Genomic DNA, 14,139 nt, shown 5'->3' on the forward strand with positions numbered 1-14,139 from the left:
AGTGATATTGATATTTAGTTTTCGATTTTTGGCCAAATAATTTCCTTCTTTTTACACACATTCTTCTATTTCCTGTCAAAAATAGACAATTTACCAAAAACAATCTTAACATTACCATATGGCTTACGATTTAAATGACTAAGAGAAATTATCGTCTCGTCGTCTCACAATATTGTAAATCAGGTATTATTCTCTACTTTTTCCTTTGCGTAAAAAACTTTGTAAACATTTTTTCTCATGCTCTTTATAGTTCTGAAGATATTTGCTAATTTAAAAAAAAATTATATCAACTATTACAGCTTTTAGTCTATTGAATAGACCCTTTTGAATGGAACAAATTCGTTCAAGAGTTTTTATATCTGAATATGTTTCCTTGGCCAAACTTTGTGCTAATAAAATAAAGTAGAGGTAGAATCTTTTGATAAAATTTTGTTAGCACCATAACTTGATAAAAAATTTATATTGCTATGAAAAGTGTCTTTGAACCATTTTAAAGTAAGGCTTGGTTTTCGAGTTAAATAAAAAAAAAACTGTAAACCGACTAGTGTTGACGTTTTTTCAGAAATGCACCAACGGAATTAGTAGGAGTATACTTTTATGCCTAGGAATCATATTCGGCAATAAAAACTCTTGAACGAATTTGTTCTACTTTTGCTCTGAGGCTCCGGTCTATTAAATAGACTCTTTGTATGTTGAATACCTCAAAACTTCTTGTAATTTATCGATAATTTGTATGAATAAATTTAAAATTAAGTTTCCACGACTTAAGAGGTATAAAGTTAGTAAACCAATTTCATATAGCCCTTTTAAATATTTATCAGGCTTTTACATCCAAAAATGACTTTTGTCCCATACAAAAAACGTCATTTAAAATTTTAAAAGCCTGTTAAATGTTTATAAATAAGGCCATAAGACTTGGAATTTTTTAAAAATTTCTTGAGAAACTTTTGAGCCCCCGCTCTAGCATATAATTATAGCATATAATAACTTTGAATGTATTTTTTTTTTTCTTTTAGGTTTGATTTGTGTTTACTCAAATCAGCAATCATTTGAAACTTTAAAAGATAACTTAGAACGCAGTTTACTATGTAATTTGGAATTGGAAGATAAATTTGAAAATCTACCTATTGTTTTAGTCTATCAACCACATGATTTAAAAGAAAACGAAATTGACTATTTACGTACTGAAGGATTGCGCTTAGCCGAAATGTTGCACTGTGAATTTATTGACACAATGAACTTTTACCGACACCGTCAAACACCTCACCAAAAATACGTGTATGAAATTCTTAACAACTTGATCATTAGCTTACGCCTATCAGATATTAAATGCGATGATTCATATCAGCCAGATCATCCAGACTTGAGAATTATCATTTGTATGTTTTGTGGTGATCTATATTCTCCAGAGAGCGTTCTTGCTCCTTTAGTATCAGAATCTACGTTTAGTGTTACCCAGGATCGAAGTATTCTAGTAGATACTTTCCTTGGAGAATCAAAAAGACGAATTGAATTTATAATTTCTTCCTATCATGGAGCAAATCAATATCGCGATGAATTGATACACGGATTTATTTTGTTTTATTCAACAAAAAGAAAGTCATCTTTAGCCAATTTAAAGTAAGCAATAAATATTTTTTGCCTTTATTTTAATAAATATATTATTATTGTTTTTATTCAAGTGCTTTTACAATGAACATTCCAAACATGCCAATACAAATAATTGCAATTACTGAAAACGGAGGTGCTAATGCATTTTTCAATAATGATTTGTGTCAACTGTTAATAACCGAAGGAAACTCGATTGCTGATCGATACCGTGGTAATTTTATGACGTCATCGGCTGGACAACCATTGAAATGTAATATTATTCTGGTTACGTTTTTAAGAGCCATATAGATTTGGTTTTTTTGTAGTTGCAATTTATACACCCTTTTTGAAGAAAGTCTGGGATCGCAAGCCAGAAATCGAAAGCCTCCACATGGAAGAACCAGTCACTTTGGATTCCGGAGAAGGCACTTTAGAGCACTCAATGCATCATTTGCCACAGCCTCCACCAAGGCACGAGAGCTATATGCTTAAAAATACTGCGGGTACTGATGGTTCTGGCAGCGAAAATTATGAGCATCTTCCAACCAGATCTTTGAATTCACTAAATGGTAAGTGCGTTTTAATAGTTTGATTGACATCAAGTGAATGCTACAACTTTATTTTGTATTATTTATGCAATTTTATGTGAAGCATTGGATTGTTGCACTATTTTATTTATTACTATTATTCACCTGTCTATAGTTCCGTGCCGATTTGTTTTTATTTTATTGGATTTTTTTTTTTTATATTTTGATCTTTCATATTTGCGTGAAAATCTCCTTGTGGGCCTGTATCACTTCCTTAAATCTTAGAGACGTCAACAATATGACTAACTGAATGTAATTGTCTCCACTTTTTCTTGTTTACATTAACTTTGAATTAATTTATAGCAAGTCATTAACTATAAAATAGAGTAACAACACCGAACATTCTCCATTTAATGATAAAATAATACATACATACATACATGAAATTATTAATTTAATTAAAAAATAATATAAAATTGTGTTATTAGAAAAGCCCAGCGAAACTCAATCGTGTCCTTGCCGCTGCACTATTTCTTAGGACTGTGAATGAATAGCCATTCGCTTACGCCTAAGTTACGGTATTATCAAATAAATGGCAGAACATAAGACGATGGCTGACAGTTTCATATTCTTGTTAACTTGTTAAAAGCATTAGTCAAACGACTCAGTGTCGTTGAAAACTATTTTATTTAAAGCTGAATGTGATATAAAAAGACGGTGCGTTTGAAAGTAGTGACAAAGAAATTAAAAGACTGACAATTATTTTTCCTCGAGCTGCATCAGAAAAATGAGAAAAGGAATAACATCTTTGATGCTAAAAGAGAATAATTGAAAAAGTTAAGAATTATAACATTCATATCTTTTATAAAAAATAAAGAAAGAAAATTCGAAAGGATTATTAATGTTTTGTAAAACATTTTTAAAAACAGAATGGATTTTACTCTTATCCGTTTCTTACTTCTTGACTACTTTTTAGTTAGACGTGTTATGAAAAACGTTATTTTCCGCAAGCTGTCTCCATCACATATGAAAAGAACAACAATCCTTGTGGCTACAAAAACTTGTAAGTTCTTTTTTTTGTTGAGATTTTGTCTTTCCTGTTCATAAAAAGTACATTAAATATAACATCATACTCTAATCACACAACCAGACAAAATGTTTTCAATATAAGAATATTACATCAGTACAGATTCGCACTATCTCATTTTATTTAATTTATAAATGATAAGAATTTTTTTTTATTTTGTGTTTGTCTTAACTACTTCTCAAGAAAAATCGAAACAAAAAAAAACTATAGATTGCTTATAAAATTGTGTTTTAATGTTTGTCAAACCGTGTGTTCTCTTAATAACATATGCTTGAAAATAAATATATTTAAGCTTTTTTACATTCTCTATGAAAAAGAAACTAGTTTACCTAATTATTGCACTTACAATGCAACTGCTTTCAATGTATGGATTTTATTTTTCACATCAACAAATAAATGTGAGCCGATCAAAACCCGCATTCGTGAATTAATTCACATGCTACTTTTTATATAAATTAAAAAAGCAAAAGCGGCTCAAGTTCATTTTATTTTAAAAGAACTTAATAACATTAAAACTGTATAAATACATCTTTCATGCGACTTTTAACTCCTGAACTATTTTTGCTTAGCCAAGTCTTTCAAATATCAACGTATTTTAATTTGCAATTCAAATTATTGCTCTCATAAAAAAATTAACTCAAAATAATTATGGCGCAATCATTAATGTCCAACGCATATTAGCAAATATTACAGAAATCCAAAAAGATAATCCTAAATAGGCTTCAAATTCACTAAATAATTTTAATTAGACTTCAAATTCACTCCACTAAATAGATTTCAAATATCAATTTCTCAATATAAAATCTTTAACCTTACCGAACATGGTTGTGCTATCTTAAAATCCGTTCTCAACCATAATTATGTCAATATGGCTTTTTCATTTCAACTCCCAAATTGTTTTTTTTTTGTATTCCGTTTTAGGGGACCTAAACCCTCGTTTATAAAAGATAAGTATGTAAGTAACTATGAATGTACTCTTTGATTACTACAAGTATTCTTGGTTATGTTCACTGTTTTCTTCAGGTTTTGTTCGAATACTTCATTCCTTCATAAAATTTAATGTAAATGTATTTTAATGATGAAAAATAAAATATTAAAACATATCATTGTTAATAAATAGATCTCATACATATATTCATATGTAGATAAAGTATGCTATTAGTAGTATGCTTTTAAAAGGGATTCATAAAAAACAATATTTAAGTTGCATCAGAACTGAAAATGCACATTCGATAAGAAAGCACATACAATTTTGTATCACACATCTTAAACTTTTCATTCAAATGCCTATCTAGTATATCCCATTTCATTTTTGGTTTTCTTTTTATGAATATTTTTTCGAACTCTTCCGTTAACGTTGTGCTCATATACATATTTCGGGTGCTACTACTACTACTCTTGGCACCATCTTAAAATTCTGTTCCTTTTTACCTTTTTTATATGAATATATTTGTTAATGATTTTATTTTCATTTTATTTTGATATAAGCGATCTTTCTTGCTTCTTTTTCTTAAAGTCTATTTTTCTACAAATTTTCAGCTAGTCAGGATGAACTAGTAAGATTAAAGATAAAGAAATTCCAATTAAAATCAGTACTACGGCGTTATGATTAAATATAACGCAAATCTCGCTTAATTATTATATTTCTACAAAACTGAAAGGTTAATTCCCTTGGAGTGTTAGTGAGCAAAATTCGTTTATGGAGACAATACTAATTACAAGCTTTCCTTTTCTATAAATGAAATTAATCATTATGCCCAGTAGTTCAAACTTCGCTTATTAATGGCTGAAAATGCGTTAAAACCGCAAGTTATTTTATCTTACGATTCTTCTATATTCTTTTCAAGAGCCTCTGATGTAAAAAGAAACGAAAAAAAAAATTGTTTTATAGCTTTCATCGAAACCTAATTAAACAAACATTCATCCGTATGCTTTGCTTCGTAAAATATCAAGCGTAAACGTTTCCGTTTGTTTCATAAAATAAAACATGAAAATCGGTCACGTTCTTCCCGTTTATTTGCCTTATGTTGCTTCCTTATCTTCGACTCTAGCATTTACTTGATTAAAATTTTGTCGCCTCATAAATAAACGAGAGACCATTTCACAGGTGAAAAAGATATATCCATGGATGATACGTATGATGATGATAAGGATGAGAAAGCTAGACTTTTACATCAAGGTAATTTATTTTTCTGGTTAACACATTCCCTTTTTCATCATCGATACCACCACTACCCACCACTACTACCATCTCCATCACATTTTTTTTTGTTTTTAATTTATAGATGTATGTTTTAGTTAAATTTTTGGTTTGCTTGAACGTAATTTGTTAGTTTTTTTTTATTTTGTTTGTTTTGTTTTATTGTTCCTCCTTTTTTGTTTTTATTAAAAAAAAAGGCGACACCAAATTTTGTGAGCGATGTATAATCAAAATTGTACAGTTCTGATACCGAAGTATAATATTTTTCTATAGGTGTGGGTAAAAAACGAGATTTTTATCTACATAAATTGCACATATGCATATCAAATAATATAGAAAATGATACTCCTTTCCTCTCAAAAAAAAAAAAAAATAAAATAAAACAGGAACCTAAAAAATGTGATCTTTCACTTAAATTTAAATAAAATCAAAAAATCAATGCCAATGCTTACATGTGTATAAAAATTACAGTATTCCTGACAAAAAAAAAAGTAAAATAGATTTTTTTAACTTTCCGCAGTCCCAAAAGACCTTAAAAAAAAACTATCATACTTTTAATACGGTATCAGAACCAAAAAATCTATAAAAACATATGTGTATTTTTGATTATTCATCCACTTTCGAAATTTTTCATCGACTTTTGATCATAAAAGTTTGTCAACTTCATTCTTTTGATTCACTTAATTCTTTGACTATATTGTTTTGGTAACTCTCATCCCCCACTTGCTCTTGAATGTGTATTTTGTATGCTTGTATATTGTCTTTTTTGCTGTCCAACATTACATTACATGGTTTGTGATGTTAATGATGTCTATAACCAATGTTCCGATGTTTGCTTGCCTATAGGATTCCAGATTTATCCACCACCAACAACGCCCCCAGAGCCTGCACCTCCAGACCACCATATGGCTCCCTCATCGATAATGCGTCAATTCAAGGGGAATTTAGTTTCAGCATCTCAGTCCAGTTTAGACGAGATCACATGTAAATCTGTTTAAAGATGCCATTAAGCGCAGTTGTAAAAGATAGAATCAATTAAAAAAAAATTTTTTGATGAATTGCATTTTATACTTAGCCATTTATTAACATCAAATTAACAAAACTCAATAGTTAACAAAAAAAAAAAACGAAAAATAATACAATATTCTTTATTCTTATTAATTTATTCTTCATAATTTAATTTGATTTGTAAATTTTCAATTATTCAATTATAATATTAGGGTGAACGTTTCCGAATCCAGCGTACACATTAGTTGAGACAACATGAAATGGATAAATTATTGTTGGTTATATAAGGGCTCCCAGCTGTAATGGACTAAGTTGCAAAAAGTAAATTCAGAGAAATAAAGAGTTAAGGTTAATACATTTTCTTTTATAACTATAGAAATGAGTATTCGAAAGTTGCCCATTTTTTCATTTCATGTTTGATATATTTAAGGGTTTGTGTTTTTAAGTGTTTAAAAATATAGGTAAATGTTAGGGAATGCAGGTAATGCGTTTTAGATTATTTGCATGTTAAATTTTGAAAATGCAATCAAATTTATTTAAATTCTCCGAGAAAGTTAACGAGTTTTTACCCCCAAATGGACTTAACCACATTTTAAGTTTGAGTTCATATTTTTTTTTAAAGACATTATATGTGTTTTTTGTTTTTTTATATAGATTTTGCACAAAAAAAAAACGGAATCGGGCTGTTTGAAATCCATCCAAATATTTGGCACCACTTTACGTACATACACTTTGGCAGCTGCCTGTCAAAAATGTTGCTCCATAGTGATATGGCCATTACATCCATGAAGGATGCAAAACATTTTTTTCACAAAAAACCAAAAATCTTTTGTATATTCTTAGCTACATTTTAAGACCATAACCATTAACATTAGTTGCGGCTTTCTTGTGTTATAAGCGTTTGAAGGAAGCCATATTGATTTTTTCAAATCAAACGTGGAACCTTTTATTTTTTTCTAATTTTTCGACAAAACTTTGGTAATTTTATATATACATATATTCGTTCAATATTCTTATCAGAATTCATTTAAGACTTTTATCTGAAAAGTATTATTGCGTATTTCTCGAAATATTGCCATTTCAATGCAACCATGTCAAACAAAACTTCGTTTATTTTTTCTACACACCTATTGTTTTACTAATTAAATTTTTCAAAAGTTAAAAGTAAAATAAATCAAAAACAATTTTTTTCATGAATAATCCAATTTATAAGAAACCTGACCTGCTTAAGTTTTTTTTTTATGTTTGAATACATGAGTTTAAAGTCATTTAATCTTATCGGTCACAACAATAACGCTCAAGAACGAATTCCTCAACAATTTTTTGTTATAATAATATCTACTTAATTTTGGATAATGGTACTGATTTTGGCATTATGACATCAATTTTCTAATGCCCAAAGCAAAAATAACTCCTCAAAATTTTAACATTGCCCAAAGTTTCAATTGAGCTGTGTTTTTTTGCCCAATCAATTATTAGCTGAGAAAACATATTCTAATGTAAACAACAACAGGTAATTGCTTTTATTTGTTATTTACTATTCTTTGTTGAAGGGTCAAAAATGCATAAATTAAGATTTATTTAAACGAATACTTTTGTTTATCCTTAGCTATCATTTGTTGAAATACAGAACATACATAGGTGACCGTTTAAGCTGCTTTTAAGAAAAACTCAAGTTTATCTTATTTGAATTGCATTGAAAGCCCCAGGTCAAGTTAAGCATCAACTTTGAATTGAATACGCCTCATTATGAAAGATTTCAATGAGAAACATTTTATCATGCTGCCCAAACCCAGTCTAATAAAGAGTGTTTAAATATTTAAGTAATATTTTGGGCAATATGTAATTTTATTGGGCTCTTTTAACAGGTTTTTTTTTAAGGTTTTGATCAATTTTTAAATTGCAAAAACGTAAACAAAAAAATAAATGAACTCATATAATTAATGAATCTATAAATGGTTAACTTATTCAATTATAAAAACATAAAAATGGAATTAATTGTATTATTTTCGTTATAAATCTGAAAACTAATTCAATGAATGGAATCATAAAATGAAATTCATTAAAGAATGATTTTCAAAGTTATTGTATTCTTTTACAACTTTGCCGTTGAGTATTATTTCATTTTTATTTATTTTTATTTTGTCTTGTTTTTTATCTTTTAGTTTTTTTGTTATAATTTCTTTTAATTTCACATATTAGTTCTTTTGTTATTATTAGTTAGTGTTGTGTTTATTTTCGTTTATTAACAATTTTTTCTTTATTTGACTGTAATAATTCTGGGGAATTTTTTCATGCTTTCATTTAGCGGATGTGAGCGGTTCAAAGGATTCATTGACAACTCATGATTCAGGTTATAAAAAAACATAAACATACAATTAATTTTGAACTATTATTTTCTGATCAATTCACCATTTTCACTTAATTTACTATTCAACAATTATATTATCTGCTTTTGAAAATCTTATTACTTAATTACCGAATTGTTTTTTGTATTTATATTGTTTTCAACAGGTTGGCTGGATGATCAGCTCTTTATAAGTCGAGAAGCCGAAAAACATGATGTCCGTGGCAGTGTTAGGAGAAACACGATTTGGAATAATTTTAGCGGTTCAAATCATCATGCATTCACAACGGGACGTCGACAAAACGAGTCTAGTTTTGCAAATAAAATAAGACCAAAGGGACCTAGTCAGACTTTGAAGGTTTGTTATATTTTTTTGATGTTTATACCAATAATTTAATGTTTTATCAAGAAAAAATACATTGATATATAAATTTGCTAACCGAGCCTGGGTTGCAAAAGTCGATACAATTGTACTTTTTTCGATACACTTGGCTTGGCTAAAGTACACAAGTACACTATTACTAAATTCGATACAGTTTTGTCCTTCCGCTTACATCAATGTAAAAGGTATTCTGGATCAATTTTTTCTTTTCGATTCTTCTAAGATATTGTTAAAAAACTGTAATATTAGTCAAATACACTTTTGATTTGAATAGAACATTAAACGGTCATGGGTGAATTTAAAGTCTTTTTTAATTTTCTTCAAAGAAATATAACTTTCTTTTCAGGACATTACTTTTTTGTTTACATGTGAGATTTATTAAAAAAATTGGCGCAGGTTTGTTTTTTAATTTTTTTTTTTTTTTTTTTTTTGAAAATTTACCTCAATTTTAATAGCCTTTGACGATAAGATTAAAGCCTATATTGTGAAGTTTAATACACCTGCAATAAATCTACAAATTTACATATTTAATCATGAAAGGTTCTATTTGATAAGACCAAAGTTTTGAGTTGTAATAAAACATCAGTATTTTGCAGTTATAAACTGTAAACAGGATCACAGTAACAAAGAACAAATAAAAAATGGCGTCAAAAGTTTTTCTGAATTAATGAAAAATTAATTTAGTTTTTGGTTTGTCTTTAAGTTTTTCGTTAATTTAAAATAAATTTTACGAATTGTTCTTTAATACAATTTGAAAGATTCAAAAAGTACAATTCGATACACTCTTTATTTCACTTTCGATACAATGTTCAAAGACGATTTTTCAACCCTGAACCGAGGTGACGGCAATGTCATTGGTACAAAAGATACATTCATATTATTCTTTAAATTGTTAACATGTATCAAAAAAATGAATTTATAAATTAATTAATTACTTATATCAATGAAAATTAAGAAAATATGGTGGCTTTTGGTACGACTGCTTAGTGAGACATCCACTCCACAGCCGGAAAATTATTCGTCTTACATTTTTGACGTGAGTTTATTAGACTGATTAAAAAAAAAAATATTGTTGGAAGTGACGAAAAAAAATAGTGTAAAAGTTTCAGCCCTTAATATTAACATTAAGTACCGCCGCATCGCAAATTTCTATTTCCCATATGTGCCCATGATTATGAAAATGGACAAGTCACTTTTTGCATTGTTTAAAGAAAAACTTACATAATAATTTTCTTATAACGATTTAATTATATTTCTTTTATGAAATCACTAGAGGAGCAATAAAGAAGTCTATTTACTGCAATTTTGCTTTCAAATAAACTTTACCCCTTAAATAACACAAGTCAACAACGTTTTTGGTGCCGAGACTAAGATATACTTTTCTAAAGGTTTTTGGTGTGCTGAACTCGAATCTGAAGTCAAAAACAAAGATGTACTTTTGAGGTTTCTCTACGACGTGGGTCGTAGAGAGATAATTTTTTTTTTTTAATTGTAGATAATTTGAAGGACAACAATAGTATTTTAATTTGTTAGCCAATACTTGCACCGTTTATAAAATAATAAGGCAAGAGTTTGCTAAACAAAAAAACGACTTTAACTTAATATTACTTATTTTTTATTTGTTTCAACAAAAATAATGTGCATTAAATCGATAGAAAATGTTGTGACAAACAATTAATTGCTTTATTTTTTGCTGTAGGACATCCTGAAGCCGAGTTATTCCCAAAAAACGATATTTTTGGGTGTTTTCGCACCGGTTTTGCATGCATTCATTTATCAATTACTCGGCCATCTTTGGTGATAAAGGGCTGATTTTTTCTTTAAAATGCAGGACATGAATAGGGCTACAAAATAGGTTAGAAAAATGTTATCCATAATATAAACTTTTTTCGAAATAAAAACGAAAAAATGTGTTTTTTAACTACTAGAATTTGACTTCAACTGGCTGCCATTTTGTAGTTACTCACTCAAATACAATGAAATTAAATTACATAAAACAATAGAAAATATTATAAGGAAGAGAATGTATGTTTATTTTTTGGTCTACGACAAAGTGGAGCAAAGATATTAGCTTAAAAGTAAAATATCCCAAAAGTTGCATTTTTGTGAATAACCCCGCTAAAAAGAATGATCAGGTGGTGAGAAATTGGGGTTAAGCCTTTCAAATGTGCCCCTATCGATCCATGAAATAAAAACTGACAGTGCCTCTGTGCGCAAGGTCAAATGACGCTTTGGCTGGAGTATGTTATTACTTTATCTCACAGTATCGTGGTTATTTTCTCAAATGAGACAGGATTAAGCTTAAATTGAAGGTATGGAATAAAATGTTTGTGGGGAAGATTTGGAGAGGTATGCTGGAGTCTATCTGTCAACCCGCGAACCTTTTAGAGATGAGTCATACATTTTCACGGAGTAAAATCATTTTTACAACACGTATGGAGCTAGTGAGCTCTCCTAGACCTACTTTAAGTACCCAAAGATACTTGACTGATATCCTCGAACAGCATGCGGTTTCAATCACCCCTAGATGTGGTCCACAGTTCAGTCTGATGCACGATAATGCATGCTAGAGTGGTTTGAGAATATCTTCAAGATTAACATATGCCACCCTTGAATGGACCACACAGATATCCGGATTTTAATTCAATAGAACATGTCTAGGAAATGTTGAAAAAAATGCATTTGCGACCAAAATCCACCTCCAAGCATTCTTGATCAACAGAAAACTGCAGTGAAAGAAAAGTTACAACAAAACCTTCAAAAGTTAATTCGTGGAATGAACAGACCACTCCAAATTATCATATGCGCTAGAGGAGACCATACCAAGTATTGAAAAAAATTATTGGAAAGAACTGTCACGTGCTTCCATTTAAAAAAAAAATTTTTTTTTCAAAAACAAAAATTATTTTAATATCAGTTTTCAGACCTTGACTTGCTAAATTTGGTTCATCTTTTTTTTGGTTGATAATACTGTTGCAGTTTAGCATTTTCCTGACTTGCTAAACAATAAGCAAACATAAAAAAGTACAACTAATAATTTTAAAGCCATTTTAAATAAAATGCAGGGGTATAACTAAAGAAGAAAAAAGTGTGCTTTAATTTTGAGCAGGAGTTTAGTATTAGGAGTTTGAGAGTTAAATAAAAAGATCTGTGAAACCAAAACACAACATAGAATACAAATATTCGAAAAGTTTGTCAAATAATAATAGTTTCGTCAAAAAATTGAAAAAAAATGAAGAAAAAATTGCATTTTATATTTTAAAGTTGAATAACTTCGAAACGGGGCAGTTTAAGAAAAAAATTAATAAGAGCTTTTTTGTAGAGCGTTCAATTTTATACAAGAAAATGATTAAATCTACCCTTTTTGATAAACCATTAAAAAGTTATAAAATTCCAAACTCAAGAACACAATCTTTCCCATGTAAATCATATGGGTAATAGAAATTTGCGATGCGGCGGTACTTAATGTTAATATTAAGGGCTGGAACTTTTACAGTATTTTTTTCGTCATTTCCAACAATATTTTCGGTATTACTTTGAACAAAAAAAATTTTTTTGAATCAGTCTAGTGTTTATACTTATGTTAGGTAGAAATGGCTGTCAAGAAAACGACTGACACACTTAGACCATATATTTGGTCCGTTGTGATACCATGATTTTGCAAGGAACTTTTTCACTAATTAAACCAGTTGGAGCTTTTAATAAAGCGGTGAAGGTTGAGGATGTCAGTATTGATTAGTTCACTAGTATCTTCTAAGAAGAAGAAATTCCAAGTGTAATGTACGTTTACTGGAAAGAGCAGGACATGAGCAGAGAAGGTGTTGGATTGTTTCTTCTTCTTCTTTATCAAAGAAACTTCTTCAGAAGTCGTTTGAGACTACAAGTCTTACGGCGTGTCTGCCTATGAGGCAGTGTCCTGTAAAGGACACCTATTACGGAGCTGATGGAGCTTTCCATTGTAACGTATATGAAATTTTTGCATGTTTTTTAGTGTTTGAAATAGATTTTAAGTGCCGTAACAGTTTTTAGATCGATTTGAACACTTAGAAATAATTTCATATTATCGCTATGTATGAAGTAATGAAGCATCCACAAGTCGCAATTTGACAAATATAGTTACCATAAATTAGATACATATGTTGCGTAACGTATGCGACAGTAAGTCCACAGCGTTAAAGCGTTTATTTTTACTTAAAACATGATGAAAAATTTGGCTAGGTGAATATCGATTTAGGAGTTAAGTTCGCAAACACTTGTTAACTCTTGATAAAGAGTTTTCTGCCTCTAAAGAAAGTTTTCATTGCAAATCCCATCTATTACTCTTTTTCCTAATTATAAAAAGTTACCATTTTTCATGGAATGCTCCTGATATGAAATCTGCTTGGAGACAGTAGATTTTTTGAACGTTTTGGATCTATCCTAGGCCAGATCTGCTTGTGCGTTTGGCATGTTGTAATGTTTGACCATCTTTTGTTTATTGCCTCTAAAGCTTCTTGCTCCAGCATAAGTTTGCTCGTTGCGATTGGTATACCAATATTTGCTTTGTCAGGTAGAATTGATATTAGAGTTCCATTCCAAGCGAGTTCATCTGCTTCGCAGTTTCCCAGAATATTTCTGTGTCCCGGCACCCAAAAAAGGTGAATGTTAAACTGTTCTGACATCTCCATGAGAGATTACACAGCCACACAAAAATAAAATAAAAGTTCTGACCTGGGGTTGCGACTAAGTTTTTCATATAGTTTTTGGGTCGCTAAAACCGAATCCGAAGTCAATTTCGCCCTATCACGTCAGGTTTCTGAGATATCCTCAAAAAAATGTCAAAACCAAAAAAACAAAAGTTCTTATCTGGGGTTCCGACTAGGCTTTTCATATAGTTTTTGGGTCCCTGAAACCGAATCCGAAGTTTATTTTGCCGTATCACGCCAGGTTTTTGAGATATCCTCAAAAAATATCAGATAGGAACTTTTTTTTTGAGTTTTGACATTATTTGAGGATATT

At 29.7% G+C, this 14,139-nt stretch overlaps 1 protein-coding gene across 23 annotated transcripts in view; it reads left to right on the plus strand.

Annotated features, from left to right (window-relative positions):
- The window catches only part of LOC129912254 (rho GTPase-activating protein 190), a 70,648-nt gene that overhangs the window by 22,816 nt on the left and 33,693 nt on the right, over positions 1-14,139 (plus strand). For 10 of the 23 annotated variants that reach the window (XM_055990410.1, XM_055990409.1, XM_055990411.1 and 7 more), the window contains 8 exons: positions 1,017-1,620; positions 1,683-1,861; positions 1,917-2,159; positions 3,094-3,180; positions 5,312-5,383; positions 6,251-6,388; positions 8,721-8,765; positions 8,927-9,117. In XM_055990410.1, coding sequence (XP_055846385.1) covers positions 1,017-1,620; positions 1,683-1,861; positions 1,917-2,159; positions 3,094-3,180; positions 5,312-5,383; positions 6,251-6,388; positions 8,721-8,765; positions 8,927-9,117 — 1,559 coding nt within the window. The remainder of the gene's footprint in view (positions 1-1,016; positions 1,621-1,682; positions 1,862-1,916; positions 2,160-3,093; positions 3,181-5,311; positions 5,384-6,250; positions 6,389-8,720; positions 8,766-8,926; positions 9,118-14,139) is intronic. The other 13 variants (XM_055990415.1, XM_055990422.1, XM_055990430.1 and 10 more) reach the window with 9 other exon arrangements.

Source organism: Episyrphus balteatus, chromosome 2 (assembly GCF_945859705.1).
Source record: "Episyrphus balteatus chromosome 2, idEpiBalt1.1, whole genome shotgun sequence".
In the NCBI taxonomy this organism is placed as follows: Eukaryota; Metazoa; Arthropoda; class Insecta; order Diptera; family Syrphidae; genus Episyrphus; species Episyrphus balteatus.